This window comes from Lissotriton helveticus, chromosome 3_1, assembly GCF_964261635.1.
Source record: "Lissotriton helveticus chromosome 3_1, aLisHel1.1, whole genome shotgun sequence".
Taxonomy (NCBI): Eukaryota; Metazoa; Chordata; class Amphibia; order Caudata; family Salamandridae; genus Lissotriton; species Lissotriton helveticus.
Window position 1 is genome coordinate 2,035,484,219 of NC_136061.1, and position 19,812 is coordinate 2,035,504,030.

Below are 19,812 nucleotides of genomic sequence, written 5' to 3' on the forward strand. Positions count from 1 at the left end.
CCTGTTCTTACATGTAAGGCACCCCTATGGTAGGTGCTAGGTAAGGCACCCCATGGGCAAGGTGCAGTGTATGGAAAGGTAGGACATGTACTGGTGTGTGTGATATGTCTTGATAGTGAAATGCTGCCAATTTCATGTTTCCCTATTGAAAGGCAATCTGCCCCATAGGATAGAATGGAAAATACTGTGTAACATCTTACAAGTACAACTTCCCATTGGGACAAGATAGAGAAATAATGTTTTGGCTCTCTGAATTCAGAATTTAATAGCACATCTTTTAGTAAAGATGGTTTTTAAATTATCTGTTTGAAAATGCCACTTTTAGAAAGTATGCTTTTTCTTGTTTAACCATTCTGTGTGCCTCTGCCTGTTTCTCTCTCAATAAACTTTATTCGATCTAATTTAGAAAACATAGATCATCAAAGTATACATATTAAAATGATACAATATCATTCTTCTTAATACAATACCAATTTATAAAAACTATCAATTAAAATAGCAAAGTACAATATACAGGTTACAACTCCAGGACAATGGGGGTTAGGGTTGGACTGTATAAAAGTACGCAATTCAGTGTCTATAGTTGAGCAATCAACGCAGTAGAAATCAAATAAAGTTCTGGAGGTTCCTGGTTACCACATAAATTCATAAATAAAGAATTAAAACAGTTGAAAGGTTAGAAAAGACACCCTTTGGGGTTTTAAAACCATTTAAGAGTCTTGCATGTATTATACGAGTCCTCTATCACATCGAACCTGTTTCGAGTAATTTTCATAATATTTTCGGGAGTTCAAATGAATATAGAGCTAAAGATTAGCATGACTTTCCATTTCTAGTGAGTGTCTTCTTTGCTTACAAGCCCAAATGAATGAAGCTACGCAGAAACATACGAAAGGGTCATGGCGCTTCTTCAGGGCGACACGGCATTGCTTAAAATTGTGCTGCTGTATTAGAGGTATGATATATTTGGCTCTCTGTTCCTTATAAAAATAACAAAAGAAAAAGGTGAAGATCTGACTGGGCGGATAGATTATCACAAGGGCAAGCCATTACGTCGCTAAAAGCATACTTTTTCAGAGGGAAGCCCAACATTAGAGGAATTAAGTTTAGGCGGAACCTTAGAAGGATGAACCTATGGTGCAGGTTCCTTACCGCATCCAAATATGAGTATTCACCCTCTGTTAGAGGTGGAATCCAGTGATAAAATTTCACAGTTGTATTTACCTTCTGGGGTTACTTCCTTTCATAGGCTAGCTTTGCTAAGAATAATGCCTTTAGCCTCTTTTTTTGGGAACCTGAAGTATGAGCTGGGGTTTACATACAATTTGGGGATCCTAGCAAGTACAAAGTCAGTTTAACTTACTCCATCCAGGGAATTGTATGTGCCTTTTTCTAGTGAAAGGCAATTATGTATGATAATCTGATTAAGGTCCACTGTGTCCTTATTCCATATTGAGTGCCAGAGCAGGATCGGGGTTTCTCTCGCTATGTCAGACACATAGGGCAGATCCAGCTCTAAATGAGTGACATAGTGTGAGAATGAGGGAGGGAGCGAGGAACTCCTCTTGAGAAACCCGTCCTCTACCTTCAGTAGGGAATCGGTTGGTGCTATGCCTCAGACCCCTGCTCATATGTCGTTGCAAATATCGTTTTGGCATTGTAGTACTCTTTTATTGTTGCTAGGGGCTTTGAGTCTAATTTCGGGGTAAAAATGGAGACTGCCGCCAAAGTGCGGCTCATCGTTTGTGCCCTACTACCCACCATGTGTGACCCAGTATGTTTAGTATCAAAAACAACTCCTAGGTATGAAAAGGTCTCCGCAGCAGCTAGTTTACGAGTCCCAATATGGAACAATGGAATATTTTTAAGGGTAGTTAGTCCTGACACTAAGATAAAGGTTTTTGACTCGTTTACTTTAAGATCCATGGATGACATGAAACTGACGTAGGTAACAATTAGGCGTTCAAGTGCTACGCATGTCCCTGCTAACAGGACCGCGGCAGCCGCATAGGCCAGGATTGGTGAGAAAGTGTTCAATAAACAGCTTACTGAATTCGTGGAGAGAGAGGCACTCTTGCACCCAGCTCTCTCACGGTTTTGGGCATCTCATAGTACTGAGTCTGTTCTAGCGGAGGTGTCGGAGGCCATTCAGGAGTGTCTTGACGCCGGCGGGAGAGCGGCATTCATTTTGCTGGACCTCTCGGCGGTGTTCGACACGGTCCCGCATGCACTTCTTCTGGCGCGACTGGCTGGGGTTGGTGTATCGGAGGCCGTCTGGGGTTGGCTTAAGTCTTTCCTGGAGGGGTGGGCTGAGCAGATTTGGCTCCCACTGTCCTCCTCCCCTCAGTCAGTGAATACTGGAGTTCCGCAGGGATCCTCCCTTAGCCCTCTCCTTTTTAATATTTATGTCACGCCACTGATATATCTGGCTGAGGAGCTTGGGGCTAAGGTGATGGCTTATGTGGACGATACCCAGCTGCTCTTTACCTGGGACAAAGATGCGGACTCTGTTTCATTGGCGCAACACTGCTTAGCTTCTATTTTTAAATGGCTGGCGGATGCACAGCTCAAGTGTAATGAACAGAAGTCTGAGATCCTGTTATTTGGTAAATTCCCTCCCAATTTCCGAGAGCAGCTGTGGCCGCCTAACTTTCCACTGTCCTCCACCTCAGGGAAACCCGTAAAAAATTTGGGAGTTTGGTTCGATGAGTCTCTCTTTCTCAGCACATATGAAGGAACTGTCCGGTTGCTGTTTCGGGCTTCTTAAGACTCTCAGAAAAATGTTTCCTCTTCTACCTCAGGCGGCGAGGGAAACAGTCATGTGTGCACTGATTCTGTCGCTGCTGGATTACACCAACGCCCTTTATGCTGGTATTTCTGGCTATCTGTTGAAAAGGTTACAGGTGGTTCAGAATACGGCGGGCAGACTGTTACTGGGCATTTCGGCGAGGAATAGTGTTCACCATCAGCTGCGATCTCTCCATTGGCTCCCCATGGCGGACAGAGTTACATTTAAATCACTGGTTCTGGCCCATAATGCTGCTCTCCATGGGTGCGGACCTCTCTATCTGCAGAGACGGTTCTCTTTTTATGTTCATTTCCAAGCACTTCGAACCATGTCCCTTCCCTTTGTCCAGGTCCCTCGCTTCAAGTATCAGAGGTTAGGGGGCAGCTCCTTTGCTGTGAAGGCTGCCGCAGCTTGGAATGACATTCCTCTTGTCCTGTGGCCTATTCAGGACTCTGTTTTTAAAAGGAAATTAAAGACACACTTTTTTGCCTCATAGTCTGTCTCCATACCCCTTTAGGACTCGTGCCGGGACACTCTCGGGTATTCGTGCGTGTTATAAATATATGTAACATAACATAATGAACCTGAGAAAAAAGATGGAACATCAGCCGTACACCTTTTCAGGGCGGCTTCCACCCCATTTGTATAGAGTGAAAATTCAAATGGGGCGAGTAGGCAGCCTTGCCTGACTCCTCTCATGATCTTAAAAGGTCTGGTACATTCCCCGTCCCTTCCGTAATGGATAGAGGCCTTCGCCTGTGAGTACATTTGGCGTATAAGGGTAATCAGCCTGGAATCTTTGCCCATCTCAGCCATGGTTGCCCACAATTTTGGGTGGGCTACGCAGTCAAAAGCTGCTTAGAGGTCCATAAAGGCCATGTATATGTTTCCTCTCTTTGCTCTGGTGTATTTAGAGATGATCATACTTCGGTTTAGGCATTGATCAATCGTGCCTCTGCCCTTCTGGAATCCATATTGAGATGGCTTGAAGACCTTGTTTTCTCTTGCCCAGTCTTCTAACCTGTTCAATAGAACTTGCCCCATGAGTTTGGCAGTGTAATCCGGAAAAGAGATAGGCCAATAATTCTGAGGGCTGGATTTATCCCCTTTTTTTATTAATTGGACTATAATACTTGTTCTCCATGATGGGGGTTGGACTCGCTTACAGATCGCATTGAATACATTAGTTAACAGGGGGGAGGGGGCATAGATCTTGATATTGTAAAAAGAAATCGATGTGGGCTGCATCCGGTCCTGGTACTTTGGAGCGACTACATTTGGCAAGGGTAGGTTTTATTTCCTCCAGGTTGAAAGTCACAAGCTTGAGTGGAGACTCTTATGCCGTTCAACCCCTATTGAGGTTTCGCTCCCAAACATCATTTCACAATACACCACCCATGATGGTTTAGGTTAGGTTGCAAAGGGGTGTCCCGGCGCTAAAGCAAAAAAAAAGGCCGCTAGCAACACGAAGCCCATTGAGCGAAAGAGAGGCCCAAGGGCCACAGAGACAGAAAGAGGCATGGACTAACCAAACCTAGAGAGATGGAAAAGGGTGGGTTTTCAGTGCTTTCCAGAATGTCAGGTAGTTATCTAAGCTCCGGATGTGAACAGGAAGGGCGTTCCACAGCTTAGCTGCCAGAATGCGAAAGGAGCGCCCACCGGCACGAGCCCTGCTGACCAGGGCGACAACTGCGAGGTGTTGACCTGCTGAGCGAAGGTGACGAGAAGGAGCGTAGGCGGAGAGCAGGCCAGCCAGAATGCCAGGAACAGGGGAGTTCAGGATCCTGAACGCAAAGCAGAGAAACATGAACTCCACCCATTTTGCCACTGGCAGCCAGTGAAGCTGACGAATAGTGGCGGAGGTGGCGCAGCGTCTAGGTAGACCTAGAAGAGTCCTGAAGGCCACCTTTTGGATGCTTTGCAGTCTTATAATCTCCGTCTTGTTGGCCCCCAAGTAGAGCGAGCTGGTGTAGTCCAATCTCAACAGCACAGATGCCTGGGCAATCCCCTGTCGGATGGAAGGGTCGAAAAAACCCAGCAGGGGTTTATGGCCACGCAGGATGCCAAAACATGTCGCCGCCACCTTCTTAGTCTGGGTTTGGAAACTCAAGGCCGAATCCACCCAGACCCCAAGGTTCTTCACCACCTGTATGGGGGTGGGTGCAAGGCCCAAGGTGGTGGCCCACCACTGTTCACTCCATAGATCATGATCTTTCCCGACCAGCAAGACCTCAGACTTGCTGGCATTGAGCTGGAGACAGTTGGCCGTCATCCACCCTGCGACGTCCGGGAGACCGCTCCGGAAGTTTGCAGCATCGTTCAAAGAATCATTGGATAGGGCGACTATTAATTGTGGGTCATCAGCATATGACACAATAGTCAACCCTCTCCTCTTGGCTACCGCAGCTAGGGGCTGAATATACAGGTTGAAAAGTGTTGGACTTAACTCAGAGTCCTGCGGCACTACCTGTTTGATAGGATGGAATCTGGAGGTGAAAGGGAGGGGCAAACACCTGGAAGGACCTGTCCGAGAGAAACCAATCCAGGGAGAGGCCCATTATGCCAGCCTCCTTCAACCTCTGTATCAAAATCTGGTGATAGACCGGCACTAAGATCCAATAGGATTAGTGCTGAAGTGCGTTCCTCATCAAGTGCTGCTCTTAGATGTTCAGTGGCAGCTAGGAGGGCAGACTCCATGCTCAGAACTGGGCGAAACACGCTCTGGGAGGAGTCCAGTATGTTATTGTCCTCCAAGTAGCCTGACAAGATGGAATTGATATAGGCTTTGGAGATCTTAGAGGCCCAGGGAAGTAGGGAAATAGGGCAAAAGTTCTCCAGTTTAGTTGGGTCGAGGGTGGGCTTCTTTAAAAGTGGCACGACCCTGGCCTGCTTCCATAACCTGGGAACCTTGACATGTTGATGACCTGGCCCAGAAGTGTGAGTAGCACAGGGAGCAGTCTCATCAGCTGGTCAGGCTTCATGGTGTCAGCCGGGGAATCAGATTTAACCTTTCCGCAAAGTACACGTAGTACCTCCTCGGACACTGGCGGCAGGGGGTGCAACCCCAGGATCGGGTCCCATGGTAACCTGAGGGAAGGTCTTATAGATGTTATCCACCTTATTTATAAAGGAGGCAAGGTCTTCACAGTGTTTGTCAGACTTGATGGCAGACGTCACAGGTACCTCAGCATTTCTAAGGTTTTTAAGAATAGTAAAGATCCTTTTAGAAGGATTGTGGCTGTTTTTTATGTCATCTGCAAAATGTGCTGCCCGTGCTTTCTGGACAGCCCTATGATATTTCTTAATGGCAGCCTGGTAGCAGCTTTTGAATATTCGATCAGAGTCTCGCCTCCATGCCCTCTCCCTCTGTTTACATGCTTTACGCATATTGGTGACGTTAGTGTTATACCATGGGGTTGGATTTAGTTCTCCAACACTTCGATTGTTTGGCAGGGATCATCTCATCGAAAGGATGTCGTAGCCAGTCTGATAGTGCTTCGCTGGCGGCATCGGGATCTTCCGGCCAGCTGGGCACGCTCAACGAGAGGATGAAACTGAGATGATCAAAGTTAAGTTTGTGACAGGGAGGACGGAGCAAGAGCTTCTGGCGTGATTTTCGAGAGGGCACAACCCTGGAAAGCAACATAGGGATCAAAGAATGATCCGACCAATTTATCGGGATAGGGTTTGAGATGTGAAAGATTGAAAAAACTGGGTCAAGTAGGTGTCCAGCAGAATGGGTGGGACCATGTACCAGTTGGTGCAACTGGCAGGCCGCTAGGTCAGCTAAGAAGTTAACTGCTTTTGGGTCCTGGGGGTTGTCCAGATGTAGATTTAAGTCACTTATGACGGAGAAGTTGGCATATCTCACGACCAGCGAGCCCACTGTCTCAACCAGAGCATTCCTGCGAAGGGCAAGAGGGGGCGGGACGCCAGTATGCCAAACATGGTAAAGTTGGAATTAAAAGCTATCCCAAACAGTCTGCATTCACAGCCCATTACAGTTTCCTTGACAAATGTAAAGGTATAGCATGATTTGAAAACGACTGCCACACCACCACCTCTAGTCTCCCGATTGAGGGTGATGATGTTATAGCCCGGGGGCAGTGCCAGCCCTGGTTCTGCCACCAAGTCAGCTGACAACCATGCCTCTGTCAGGAAAAGAACATCTGGGGATTCGTCGTGTAACAGGTCATGCACATCTAGATAGTGTTTCACAAGTGATCGGCAGTTGAGACTAAGCAGTTTAATATCCTGACCCTGGCCTGATGGATAGGAGGTAAGAGATGACGTGGGTGCCCATGAGTTGAAGCCACAACTCCTACAGCAAAAGGGACCCACAGGGAGACTGCAGAGGGGAGGACTGCAGGTGTTCCTGGCTGGCCTGATGGATAGGAGTTCATCGCGCGAATAGAAAAGCATTTTACCCCCGGAACTGGCAGCATAACTGGCGTCTGGCGACATCCAGGCACGGACGGGCGCAGACGTCCACGTGATGATCTAGTAATTGTCTAACTAGTAATTGTTCCTGCTCCTTCTTAAAGAAAGGGGCATTTACTATCATCCAGAAATTCCTGCTACTGTTTAAGGATGCTGCCTTAGCCAGAATTTCCTATGCCTCTTTTTTTAGCTCATCTTCCCTATTTTTTCGGGCTTTGTTATACACCAGTCTCAGATCCTTGATCTGGGATTGATTTCTATGGGATTTTTATTTATTTATTTATTTTAGTGTTTTATAGAGCGCAAACTTGACCCGTGAGGGTATCAGAGTGTTTTACATGGTATACAAGGTCAACAAACCAACATAAAATGCAGAGAAATACAGAAGTTATACAAAAGGTTGGCGGGGCAGGGGTGTTGGATGTGGGGAAAGGGGATAAACGTGAATGATTACAATCATAGTTAGAAACAGTAAAAACAGCGGCCCACATATTCTTTGCGGGATAATTAGTGATCAGGGGAGGAGGCAATAGTCTTAGCTTCTTCCGGAAGCGATAGTCTTAGATTAGTCAGGCATAATGTGGTGGGTGAGGGCAGGGATTAGACGAGGAATTTACCAGTGAGGAATGTTTTGGCCTCCTTCTTGAAGCGTGCGAGAGAAGGGATTTTTCTGATGTCGGGTGGGAAAGACTTCCAAATTCTTGGTGCGGCCCCAATGAACCCTCGATGGTAGGTTTTTTTTTTCTACAAAAAGGCAGGTTGAAGGAAGAGGTTTGTGGCGGACCGGGAATTTCTCCTTCCTCCGGATACCACTAGTTTCTGTGCCAGATAGGCAGGGGAGTTTGTGTATAGGACCTTGTATGTAATGCATGCCAGTGTTAACTGGATTCTGGCTTCTAGCGGGAGCCAATTCAACGCTTTCATATGTGGAGCGATGTGGTCGGATTTTCTGGTGCCAGTGAGTAGTCTGGCGGCCGCGTTGGGGAGGCTTTTAAGGTGCTAAAGAGATCTTGGGTAGACCGGTAAGGGTGGAACATCCATATTCCAGTCTAGAGATGACTAGAGCTTGAACTGCCATTTTCAGGTCAGGAGCATTGATGAAAGGTTTCCGCTTCCGTAGGTAACTCAGGTGGAATCTGGCTGCTTTGGCCATCGAGTTGCTGTGGTCTTGCATGTTCAGGTTACAGTCCAGGATTATGCCCGGGGATTTGGCAGAGTCCACGATGGTTGGCGGGCAGTTTAGGGCGGTGATTGCCTTGATCCACTTCTGAATCTCCGGGTCGGCTTTTGAAGGGTAGATTAGGAGAAATTCAGTTTTCTTTGAATTGTGTTTGAGTTGGTTTCAAAGCCCCACGAAGGTCCTTTAGAGCCCGGGTACAAGTCTCATCGAACCATCATGTTTCAAGTCTCTACCTATTGTTTTTAGGCTGAGTCCGGGCCATTTGGATCTCCTGAAGTAGTGTAAAAAAATGTATTAGAATATCTGGTACAGTGTCTGGGTCTAGCAGTTTATGACCAGATTCAGCTTATTGGTTACCACTTGCTGAATGATTTTATTGTTATCTTTGTTGTCCCATTTAAGCTGATATCCATTTATCCTGGCCAGGATTGGATTTGGAACTTTCTCCGTTTGACGGGGGAGGATTCCGACGCTAAGGAGCTCAAGGAATAGTGCTGCGTGATCGCTAAGATTTGAAAATATAGTGATGGTATGACAAATGTGTCCCTGACAATTTGTGGGTGCAATTATAAAATCTAGTGTAGAATTGGATCGCTCCGAACCAAGGTTTTTTCCAATCCTGCTGCGTCTACTTATTTGTACACTTCCAAGCTCTCAGATGATTAGAACCTATTTAGAGCGTTCCCATAATCATGGTGCATGAAGTGGACTAGTGGCTCCCCCTCGATGTCAACCATGCCACAAACTGTTCCCAAGAGTTGGGGCACGGTTTGGGAATTAAAATCAACTAGCCATATAATGTTAAGTTTGATGCACAACAAAGACGTTGTGAAATGTTCAAGTCCTTTTTCCAGTAAATCTATAATTGCCACCATACTGCCACGAAAATTGTTGTTATAATAATTTATTAGTATCCAGCACTGGTGGCGTCCTCTTTCAAATGCTAAGAGATGGAAATACTGGGAGGAATTTTCTAATTTAATAACCTTAATGGGGAATGTATTCGAGATTAAGGTTACTAAGCCCCCTTTAGCTCTTCCTGCCAGGGAGGGGATCGCATAGGTTTGGTAAGTTCGATAGCCGTTGATAAATATTGGGTCCAAGGCACATGTCTCCTGAAGACATATAATGTCTCGACCCTCCCATAGCGCTAATCACTCAGCATTAGCCATCTTTGTTGCAACACCTGCTACATTCCACATGGCTAAGTATACCCCCTTCTTTTGTTGACCCATCCGATTTACTGGGGACAGTGTTCCTGAGTTGCTTGTTAGGGCCTTACTACTAGGTAAATTGTCGGCTACTGCCCCCTCCCCCTCCCCCTTAGATGGTTTTGTCCGGTCCCCGGGAATCTGTGCGGCTGGAATGTAAGGGGACTCACTAATGGCGGTTAAGGCACCTGTTGATCCCCCCTCGGGTAGTCAGTCGCAGGCCTCAAGGTCATACAAGGGGGCAAAATGATGTGATACCTCAAGCCTCGTCCTCAGTCTATAGGGACTGGGGGATCCCATAATGAGAGCAGGGGGGGGGGGGCATGGATGATTATGTATAAGTCTCTGACAGTGGGGTGTGAAGTAGGTCTGTAAAATATCACCAGAGGAAAAACAGAAATCTGTGTAGAGGGCAAAGGGGCATTTGTGGAAGCTCTCAACAGGCTTCTTACAACATTCCGGTTATAAACGTTAACAACGCAGTCACCATTGATGTCTTTGGCAGAAGGACCAACCCATCCAACCCTTCTGGCCATTATAATATGCTTATCCAAACTGGTACCCCACAGGCCGTGACCTTTGAGATGAGTGTTGAACCAGTATAAGGCTTTATTCATTAAATGGTCCATAGATTCCCTTTGGCCTGTACTTACCCGGGGTACATTAGCCAAGACTAAAACATAAGGAAGAACTGTTGGGGGGAGGTCTAATGTGTGTAACAAGCTTTTTCCTACAGGCAGAAACTCTAAGGTCGAGGTAGCCTCCCGCCCTTTGCTTCCTTCCGTTGTTTGTGTGTTGATGTGGATGACCCGGTGGAGGTTTTATTTTGCCCCTGGATAGTATGGGTTGTGCTTGTGGGAACGATGGGGAGGGGGAGAGGATGAGGAGGGATTGTGGGTAATATCGCAATATCTGGGGGTTTAACCTGGTTTACCTGCCTTAAGATTTTGTCCCTCCCGGCTGGATCCCTCAGGGATTCGGGCCGCATTCTGCTACAGGAGGGTTAGGCAGACACGTAGGAAGACCACATGTGCTAGAAGAGCGCCTATTAATGAGGAGCTCTATTTTCTTCTCAATCTTTCCCAAGCTACAGTTTAGGGGCTTGAGTAGGGAGCAAACCATCTGTTCCAATTTTAATATCATATCCTCACATATCCCCATTGCAAAGTCTCTTTTAGGGTAGCGATAAGTTCAGTGTCCTCGGGCAATGGGTTAAAGTGGGTTGTAACGGTGAGCCATTTCTTTTCCCTTCCTCCAAGTAGAGACAAGGCTCTGTAAGCTCAGTTTCCTTAGATGACGCGTTTGCGTCCCTGACCTGGAAAAAGTCATGAGTGTTAACTATTTCGCCCCCTGATATTTGCCCTGCAGCTTTGCGCTGACCTATCTATTGGTGTCCACTTCACCAGCTGTTGCTTGAGACGGTTCAATGTCTTTGTTAAGAATATCCCCAAGTGGCAGGACTCAGAGAAATGGCCCAGCCCAGCCTCTGACAGGTGTGGATGGGCCTGCCCTTGGCCTTGGCTTAGCCAGGGCACGTCTGCGCACTGCGGGAGACCTACGGTGGTTAAGAGAGCCTCCGGGTGCAAAGTAATGTTGGTCTGGTGCAACGTTTCTGGGACTTGTAGGCTCACGGCTCACCTGGAAGAAATTGCCGGGCTAGCGGGCTCCCTACGCTGTGAGATACCCGCGGGGGTTAAGAGCGCCTCCGGGCGCAAAGTGACTTCAGTCCTGGGCAGCGTTTCTGGGACTTGTAGGCTCGTGGCTCACCAGGAAGAAAGTGTCGGGCTAGCAGGCTCCCGCGCTTCGGGAGGCCCGTGGTGGTTAAGAGCGCCTCTGGGCGCAAGGTGACGGCGGTCCCATGCAGCCCTTCTGGGACATTTAGGCTTGTGGCTCACCAAGAAGAAAGTGCCTGGCTAGCAGACTCCTCCTCTGCTTGTGTGTGGATTGACTGTCTGGTTTTGGAGTGACCGGGGCTGGGGATGTGCATTCACTGTAGACAGCCACTGGGGGGTTGAGGTGTGCCTTGCCCTTCCTGGATAACTCAGAGCTGAGCTTAATAGACCTTGGCAGAATTTAGAGTAGTGGGAGGAGTTTTCCTTGCACCGTAATAGGGCCTGTCTTCTTGCACACTGCTGTCTCCACCCCCTGTGGTCATACTGCAACAGTGAGGACAGAATTGGTTTTGTACTGGGCTCAGAGACCCTTGCACAAAGAGAACAAAGACAAAATGGGGTATAAGTAGTATACCTGAAACCCCAGAAATTTAGGTCACTTCTGGACTCAAGAGGAACCTTTGCAAAAGAGAAGAGCTGTTAGGAGGAGTACTGCCCCTTTGCTGTGTGGGGTTGGCCTGCCGTTGCTGTTTCTGCCAAGGAAAGGACAAACATTGGAACTTTGCTGTGAACCTGCTTGAAGAAGATCTCCAAAGTACTGAGTGTGCTGGTCGTCTGTTCTGAAGTCTCAGGGACACAAAGACTTAAATCCCAGCTCCTGAGGACTCTATTGCTTTGAGTTTTGACCTACCAGGAGGTGCCTGTAAGTTGTTCCTGCTGTTGGCAACTGGAAGAAACCTAAGAGAAGAAAACCTGTCTCCGACGCCGTCAGCAACGCCACTGTGATGCTGCGACCTGTACCGAGGCCGGGGGCACCACTCGTGAAATGCATGGTGCACCGCCCGGCCTGCACCTTAGCTCCGACGCCCTTCAATACCTGCAGTTATCGGTAATTACCAACGCCAGCGCTCGCACCGTTTTCGTCATCACCAGCATATACATTCTGTTATCGCGGCGCTGATAACTGCCGAGGGTGACTCCACAAACTCACCTACTTCGCATTGTCACCGGAGCCAGCGCCTCACCGCTGATGCAACCGACTTACCCTATCCTGGACTCAGAACGTCGCCTCCTAGCTGACACGACGCCTCGCCTCCCCCGTGGCAGACATAGAGCCGGCCACGACCTCTGCGTCAACGCCTCACCTCCATGCCGTGCATCGTCATAGACTTAGTTTCCAAGGTACTGTTTGTTTGGGGGTCCGTGTGACTCCATGCCCGACGCTGCGCTTCTACTGGTCGGGCCGTACCTTGGATTTATTGCGGTCACAAGGTCGCAATAAAACCAGGTGGAGCTCTTTGTTTCTACAAGCTTTAATTTTGCAATAACTGTTTTAAAGTCATATCTTATTGCCTGTATGTCTCATTTTTGTCGTGTTGGTTTAGATAAAGATAACTTATTTTTCTAAACTGGTGTGGTGTCCGTTGGTGGTGTTATCTCTGTACTACTGTGTGTTTTGAGTACAAATTAAAGTGTGTATCCCCCTTACCTTGACTAGAAGCAAGGGTCCCTATTTGAACAAAGTTACCTACCTCTGCCAACTAGAGACCCCCAGTTCTAAAATGAACCTTCACTGCAGGGTTGGAAAGGGGCTTAAGCTGAGATTAGAATGCAAGAAAATGCAAATCCAATAGGTGTTTTTTTCCAGCTTACCTTGTTTGCTTTTAAATCCAAACTCTTAATCCGTGTGTGTTTCTGTACCAAATGGTTGATTGCATCTTAGATGATATGTATTGTATCATACTGATATTGTTTCAAGCGCACTGTAATTAATATACTGTGCCATCTGCATCAGCATGCTCGGAAAAGCTCTTAGTGCCTTGGGGCTGCCAAGTTTGCATTTGATGATTTTAGTTCTGACGAAATAATTTGGCAAGTGGCCACACTTCTACTTTTTCGATAGTGCATCTCTTCCATTCTGTATGAGCTACAAACCTCTACTTGCAGATGTAATTGGTTGAGTTATAACCACCCACAGCCCTCCTGATTTGCGGTTAATTTTACTTTCCAGACGAACCATGAATATTTTTAAGATTAAACATTGCCTTACCATTTAAATGTACACAATACTCCCATAGTCGTTTGGTGACAGTACTCGTTTTTGTTCCCATTTAGCAGGTGCTTTGCAGCGTGTCTCACCTACATGAACTGCTCAGCACTTTACAGGTAAGTTCACTTGCCGTGTGAAAGTAGATATACCATAATTTACAAAATGATCACATTTCTCCCTGTTTAAGAGTGCAACTATTTATATTTATTTTTATAAATGAACTTTAACCAGTCCATATGGAACTCTAGGGTGGCTACAGTCCAATAATAAAAACTCTAAGGAGATTTCTATTTTGCTATTTTATGGATACTTTTTTCTAAATTACCTTTTCCAAATGATTAATACATTTTGTACAGCAGTGTTGTATGATAGGCACGTGACTGTTGTAGATGAAGATGTGTTCACCAGCGAATTCACCATGAAGAGATAGCTATTAGTCAAGAGTTATCATTTTTATTGTTTGCAGTATATGCTGAATGGTGAGTTTCAAAAATAGATTTTTTTCTCTAACTAAATTGAAAGGTTTATTTAAAGCTTAAGTAAACCAAAACTAATATAGCCCACCGAGCCAAACGTGGGTTAGCAATTGGGATGTTTGTCCAGCAGTTAAGTTACATCTCTTTAGAAAAATGACTCCTTTGAAGAACAATGTATTAGTTTTGAAGTAGAGATTGCATAGTAGATGGATACATGGCAGAATGTAAGTCCGAAAAATATAAAATATGATTTAGTTTAAAGGTTTGTAGAGAGGAGACATAAGTAACACCACAGAGGACCAACATATTTTCATATCATGGACAAGTGACTATAGCTACCTGTATTTGTATTGGGAAAATATATCTGTGAGTAGCATAAAACCGCATACAAAACCAACTCCACCGACATGTAGTGTTTGTTAAAAAACGAATTTCACAGACTCAAAGTATAGGTGAATGTTGAACGGAATAACTGAATAAATCTGCCACATGCTGCTTGCCCAAGGAGGGCTTTACATTAGTAAACCATTGCAGTTCCCCGTAATATCTCAAAATATCTCAGAATGGACATCCCAGTGCTGTAACCAGCTAAGTGGACTATGGTCATACGAAATTCCATTAAGAGATCTGAAGAGCTGTTCAGTGCTGCCAGCTTACTGAAAAACCACAAACTGCATTCCTCTCTCAGACTTCTTCATCCAGCATACTGGTAAGTGCTGCACCCAATAACAGGATCAAAACAAAGAGACCACACATTCACCACACACCTATATGGTGTAGCATGCTATCCATGCACTTTAGCATCCCATGCAAGGCTAGTAGGTGCTATATAAATGATGCAATACAATACACCGGTATCCATATGTTTTTTTCTGTAATGATTGTGAATTAAATGAACTTATTCTGTCCACTTGTTCTTTTACCATATATGTATTAGGCTGTAGTGCTTCAACAGGACACGTACATAGAAGATCAAAAACTGTTGTTAAATGAGAAAACAATTTCCAGAACTTTATCAAAGCCGAATTCTTTGATTGAACAAGAGAAGCAGCGCAGTTTAGAAAAACAACGACAGGAACTGGCCAATCTTCAGAAACAGCAAGCTCAACATCTGGAAGAAAAACGCAAGCGGGAAAGGGAATGGGAATCAAGAGAGAAAGAGCTTACCGAGCGGGAAGCTAGACTCGCACAAAGAGAGGAGAAGACTGAGAAGGGACTGCAGGAACTGGAGAAGGAGAGGGAGGAGCTCCAAGCTAGGAAGGAGGAGTATCAGCGTGATCTGGAGCGTCTCCGAGCTGCCCAGAAGCAGCTGGAAAAAGAAACAGAACAGCTGAAGCGAGATATGGAGCAGGTAATGTTTTAGAGTGTAAAAATAGATGATGAATAAGTGACCCCCAACACCTGTTTTTATGGTTGTTCCATGTTCCTTATGGAAGAATACTTGTTGCTCTGCCAGTGTTTTAATTTGTAAGAGAATAAGTCCCTATGCCTAACGCACTGCTCAGGCGCACTTCCGGCGCGAATACCAAGGCTGCATATATTGAATCTACTTCATGCCGCTGACCAGTCACTGCTGCCCTTCTAGGTCTCACTCTTGCAGGTGCTAGCTTTACTCCTGTGACTGTTTATCCATCTTTTCTCTTTATACTTCTGTCCCCTTTGTGCATTTTTCCCTCTCCTACTCTCTGTAAATCTCTCCTCTGCATGCGCGTCCTAGTCTCACCTCTGGTTTGTACCACCATATCTCCCCCCTACTGTCATGTCTGTGCCCCCAATCTCTTTTCTTATGTCCCCATCTGTTATCACATACAAATGGCTGATAGCCAGAAACCGGTCCTAGGATGCTTGATTCCGGTCCAGGGAAGACCTGGTTTGGCAGTTCGGGCTGGACTGTTCCCATGAGGCACAGGGTCAAGACTGATTTGCATATGGCCATGTGTGAACTGGTGTGGCGTGGTTAGTAAAATAACAATGGATTAAACCCAGATCTGTGACTGGGGGTGAATGTTTTGCCATTGTGCAACATTCCGTCCATCATCTTGTGTGTTTTGCTGTCACAGTGTACACATACCTCTTTATTGTTTTTTATCAGACATGGCATTTTTTGTTTTAAAAGTCCGTACGATTCTATGTTTCCTTCTATTATTTAGCACATCATGTATTGCATAGTGGGCGGTATTTTTTCTTATCCTTAAGCATTGCCACTACATGGCTCCAGTAATCTAAAACTCAGAGAGGTCTCGTAGGAGCTAAACGTAAGCAAAAACGCATCTCTTTTGTAATAAGAAGCTTAGTCAGCTCTCACCATGAGCCTGATAACAAATGCCAGCAACAGGCGCCACTTGACAGCCTGTGTGACTGAAAGCTTCAGACAACTTGCTTGCACTGAGGTTGGGAGTTTTTAATGGTTTAGAGCAGAGGAACGTGTGGGGTGGCAGATATTCAGACCATGAAGTAAGACGTGCATGCTGCTAATTTTACCTTGGGATGAGTTCAAATCTCCTGGGTTAAAGAAGAGAATTGCATTTGGGAATGATTGAATAATTCCCACATGCGCTGTACTGCATGTGAAATGTAATATATTGAACAGTAGATTAACCTTGCTCTTTCACTGTTCAGCAAAGGGAGATCTGCTTAGAAGCTGTGTAAGCTTGTGCATGAGTGTGGCTACACGCTGTAGTGTTGTTTCTGTGTTTTATATGTGCCATGCATGTTTATACACTTTTTAAATAAAAAGCTGTTTTTCAAAAGAATGCCTACCAGAAAGCTGACAAAACTACAAGGCTGAATTGGAAATTGACTATACAATGTACCAGGACGAGTAACACAACTTGAAACACCCGAGAGGTCCAGGTCTCCTCTCACCATTACCCTCTGTTGAAAATCCTTACGTCTTAACTAACGGTGGAAAATGGATTTGTCTCTTTTCTAACTTGCTTTGTCCTGAGTCAGGTTATACTTTTCTGGCTCTGGTCTGTTTTCCAATATTCAATATCATCTGGACCGATGCATCTACTACTTAAGTGCTCACCCACCAGCCCTCTGAGCTTTAGTGGTTCGAAGCACTTGTTGCCCATGGCCCATTTCTTTACCTTAGACTTGTATTTTAGTTTTGCTAAACCATTGACATTGCTAAGTACTTTCCTGGTATTTTAGTTTTGCCAAACCATTGACATTGCTAAGTACTTTCCCGGAGACCTTCGCACTTGCTGTGTTTAATCACAGTAACAGATACATTTCACCAAGTGGCTGGGGTGGTGGAAGTGATAATAATTATAACAATCAAAAGGATGGGTGAAGGGTCCGAGGGAATATTTAGAGACCTCAACAATTACACTCCCTAAAGTAAACTAGCGAAAAGACAAATAGTAATTTTGGGTCTAAATTGAAAAGAGGACTATGTGTGTGTACAGAAGACTATGTATGTTTCTTGTGTGGAGTCAAACACTGGACATATACCTTATGTGAATAGTGTCCATCAGTTACTTTTTCTGTACCGCCCAACTCATCATCTGGGCTACTTCACATGGTAAGTAGTCAGTATTTCAACCATCTCACAGGATATTAGATAGAGATGGATAGCTCTCCGGGTATTTATTTCAAAGATGATTGGTGGATATTCCTTGTTGGTAACTGAACGCAGTGCATATGTGGTTAATGAAAAGAAAATTTGTGCTTATAATAAAATTGGAGAGTGTACGCAATATTAATTTTATTCTGGCGTCGTGCACTTCCAACGCTAAAAACAAAGAGTGCAAAAAAGTCAGGTGTTTCAAACAAAATACTTCTGACTGGGTTTACTGGTCGACATGTTTCTGCGGACTTTTAAAGGCCCAAAATGGTGCCCGCCGCTTCCTCAGGACCCATTAACTATATTGCTACTGCTCAAAAGGTGATAAAAATAATAGAATTGGTGAACAACAATGGTAGATATCACCTGTTCACTTCTGGTAGTCCTCCTGGGTAAATGGAAGAGATCCAGACGATGAAGTCATCATAACACACAAAACATAGACAAACAAAAGAACAAAGCAGAATAGCAGACATCAATTAGTATGGATAACTACTCGCTCTATCAAATTCAGTGTTCTAGTTCATTTACGGTCCATTGACCCATTTGATCATCAACTATCTACAGTAGATCATAGGCTCACCTTAAATTAAGGAGAACGTGCTTCACCTCACCTGGCAAGCAGCTCAGGACAATGGGGCACCGCTCTGAGTATAGAAAAAACATTTAGCTGTGACAGACCTTGTTGACCGCTCAACAGGTAAGAGAACTCTTAGGAAAATTACATTCTTTGAGCTAACTAATAAAGTTTTTAGTATGCTCTCATGTAAATGTATCATTAAGCAGAAGGTGATCGTCTCTGTCGGTTGTCTAGAGTAAATAATAGATATGTCTACAGATTACAGGCTTTTTTATGTTCAAAATTGCTCACGTGAACATATCATCTACCGTTATTCTGTACAATTAATGGTACGATATTAATCTCATCTATTTATGTTGTTGACAGATTTAGGTGGCAGAAAACATACCTTGCAGTCGCTATAGGTAGTTGTTTATAACACGCGTTTGTCTCGAGTGTTTATAGAGAGAAGGGTGAGAAAACGCCATAATGTAGGTAACTGAAAAAGCCATAGTTTAGGTAGCAAAAAACATATCTTGCAATCGCTACAGCTAGACGCTTATATTGCGTTTTTGGCTCAAATGTCAGGAGGGATAAGAGCGCCGCAACATAAAAAGTAAGTGCTTGTGGTCTAAATCAAGTCGCGTGTGCAGCTCCTCTCTTTTCGAACAGAGTGCTATATTAATGGAAGCACATACCCGCGCGTTTTTCACTCACCTGTCCGTCGGTACTCCTTGCAGCCAACCGGGCTGTTTGGGGAGGTACCGCGGCAGGTTAGGACTGCTTACTTATTTGTTTGTACACGTCTCCTATTGGGTGTGGGTTGCGTCATTACCCCGCGACCTGGAATTATGGGAAGTGGAGTCTATACAGGGCAAGTTCACCAAAACGGCACCAAAACGCTCGTCTCCCCTTGGGTGTAAGTCGCCTCATAACCCTGCGACCTGGGATTATGGGAAATGGAGTCTTTACAGGGCAAATCAACGTAAAAAAAACGTGATGATTAAACATGGCACTATTCGGGATTATAAAACGCTTACTGGTTTCATATCCTGATGTATGATTATACATGACTCTATTTAATGGGTTGGTAATAGGGTATATAGCATAAGCAGAGAATGTAGTATCATGTTTGGTGTCGTACTGCAAGGGCCATTATTTGTGTAATTATGCATATATACACACGGCAGACGACAGTGTTTAAATCTCTTACGATTGGTGAAAAAGGGGAGATTTAACGTAAACATCCAGATTTATGTTTCAGAGCGACATCCAAGGGATGTCCTCATTCAAACCTGCCTTATCACAATTAAGTCTATATACCCATTTTTGCTCTATTTTAAATAGATGCTTAGACACATCAGTTCTGTGTGTTGGAATAATGGGTTGTTCCAACTCAGTCCATTCGAAATCAGTTGGCTTGTGGCCCACTTCCAAGAAGTGATTTGTTAATCGTGTTGCTTGTTTTCTGCACCTTATCGTGCTCTTATGTTCTGAAATTCTGGTTCTTATCTTGCGGGTAGTCATACCGACATATCTCAACATGCAGGGGCACGTAATGAGATAGATCAATTGGCTACTGTTGCAGTTTGTGAATCTCTTTTGTTCCCAAGGGCGGCCAGTCCCGATATCGATTGTAGTTGAGCGTCTGGTTTGAGGACAGGCCGCACAGTTCCTACAGGGATGGTGTCCTGTCACCGGTGGC

General features: G+C 45.2%; 1 protein-coding gene across 3 annotated transcripts in view; it reads left to right on the top strand.

Annotated features, from left to right (window-relative positions):
• Positions 1-19,812, top strand: part of AKAP13 (A-kinase anchoring protein 13) — a 759,080-nt gene that overhangs the window by 703,230 nt on the left and 36,038 nt on the right. For all 3 annotated transcript variants that reach the window (XM_078683158.1, XM_078683159.1, XM_078683160.1), the window contains 2 exons: positions 13,567-13,617; positions 14,915-15,328. In XM_078683158.1, the coding sequence (XP_078539284.1) occupies positions 13,567-13,617; positions 14,915-15,328 (465 nt within the window). The remainder of the gene's footprint in view (positions 1-13,566; positions 13,618-14,914; positions 15,329-19,812) is intronic.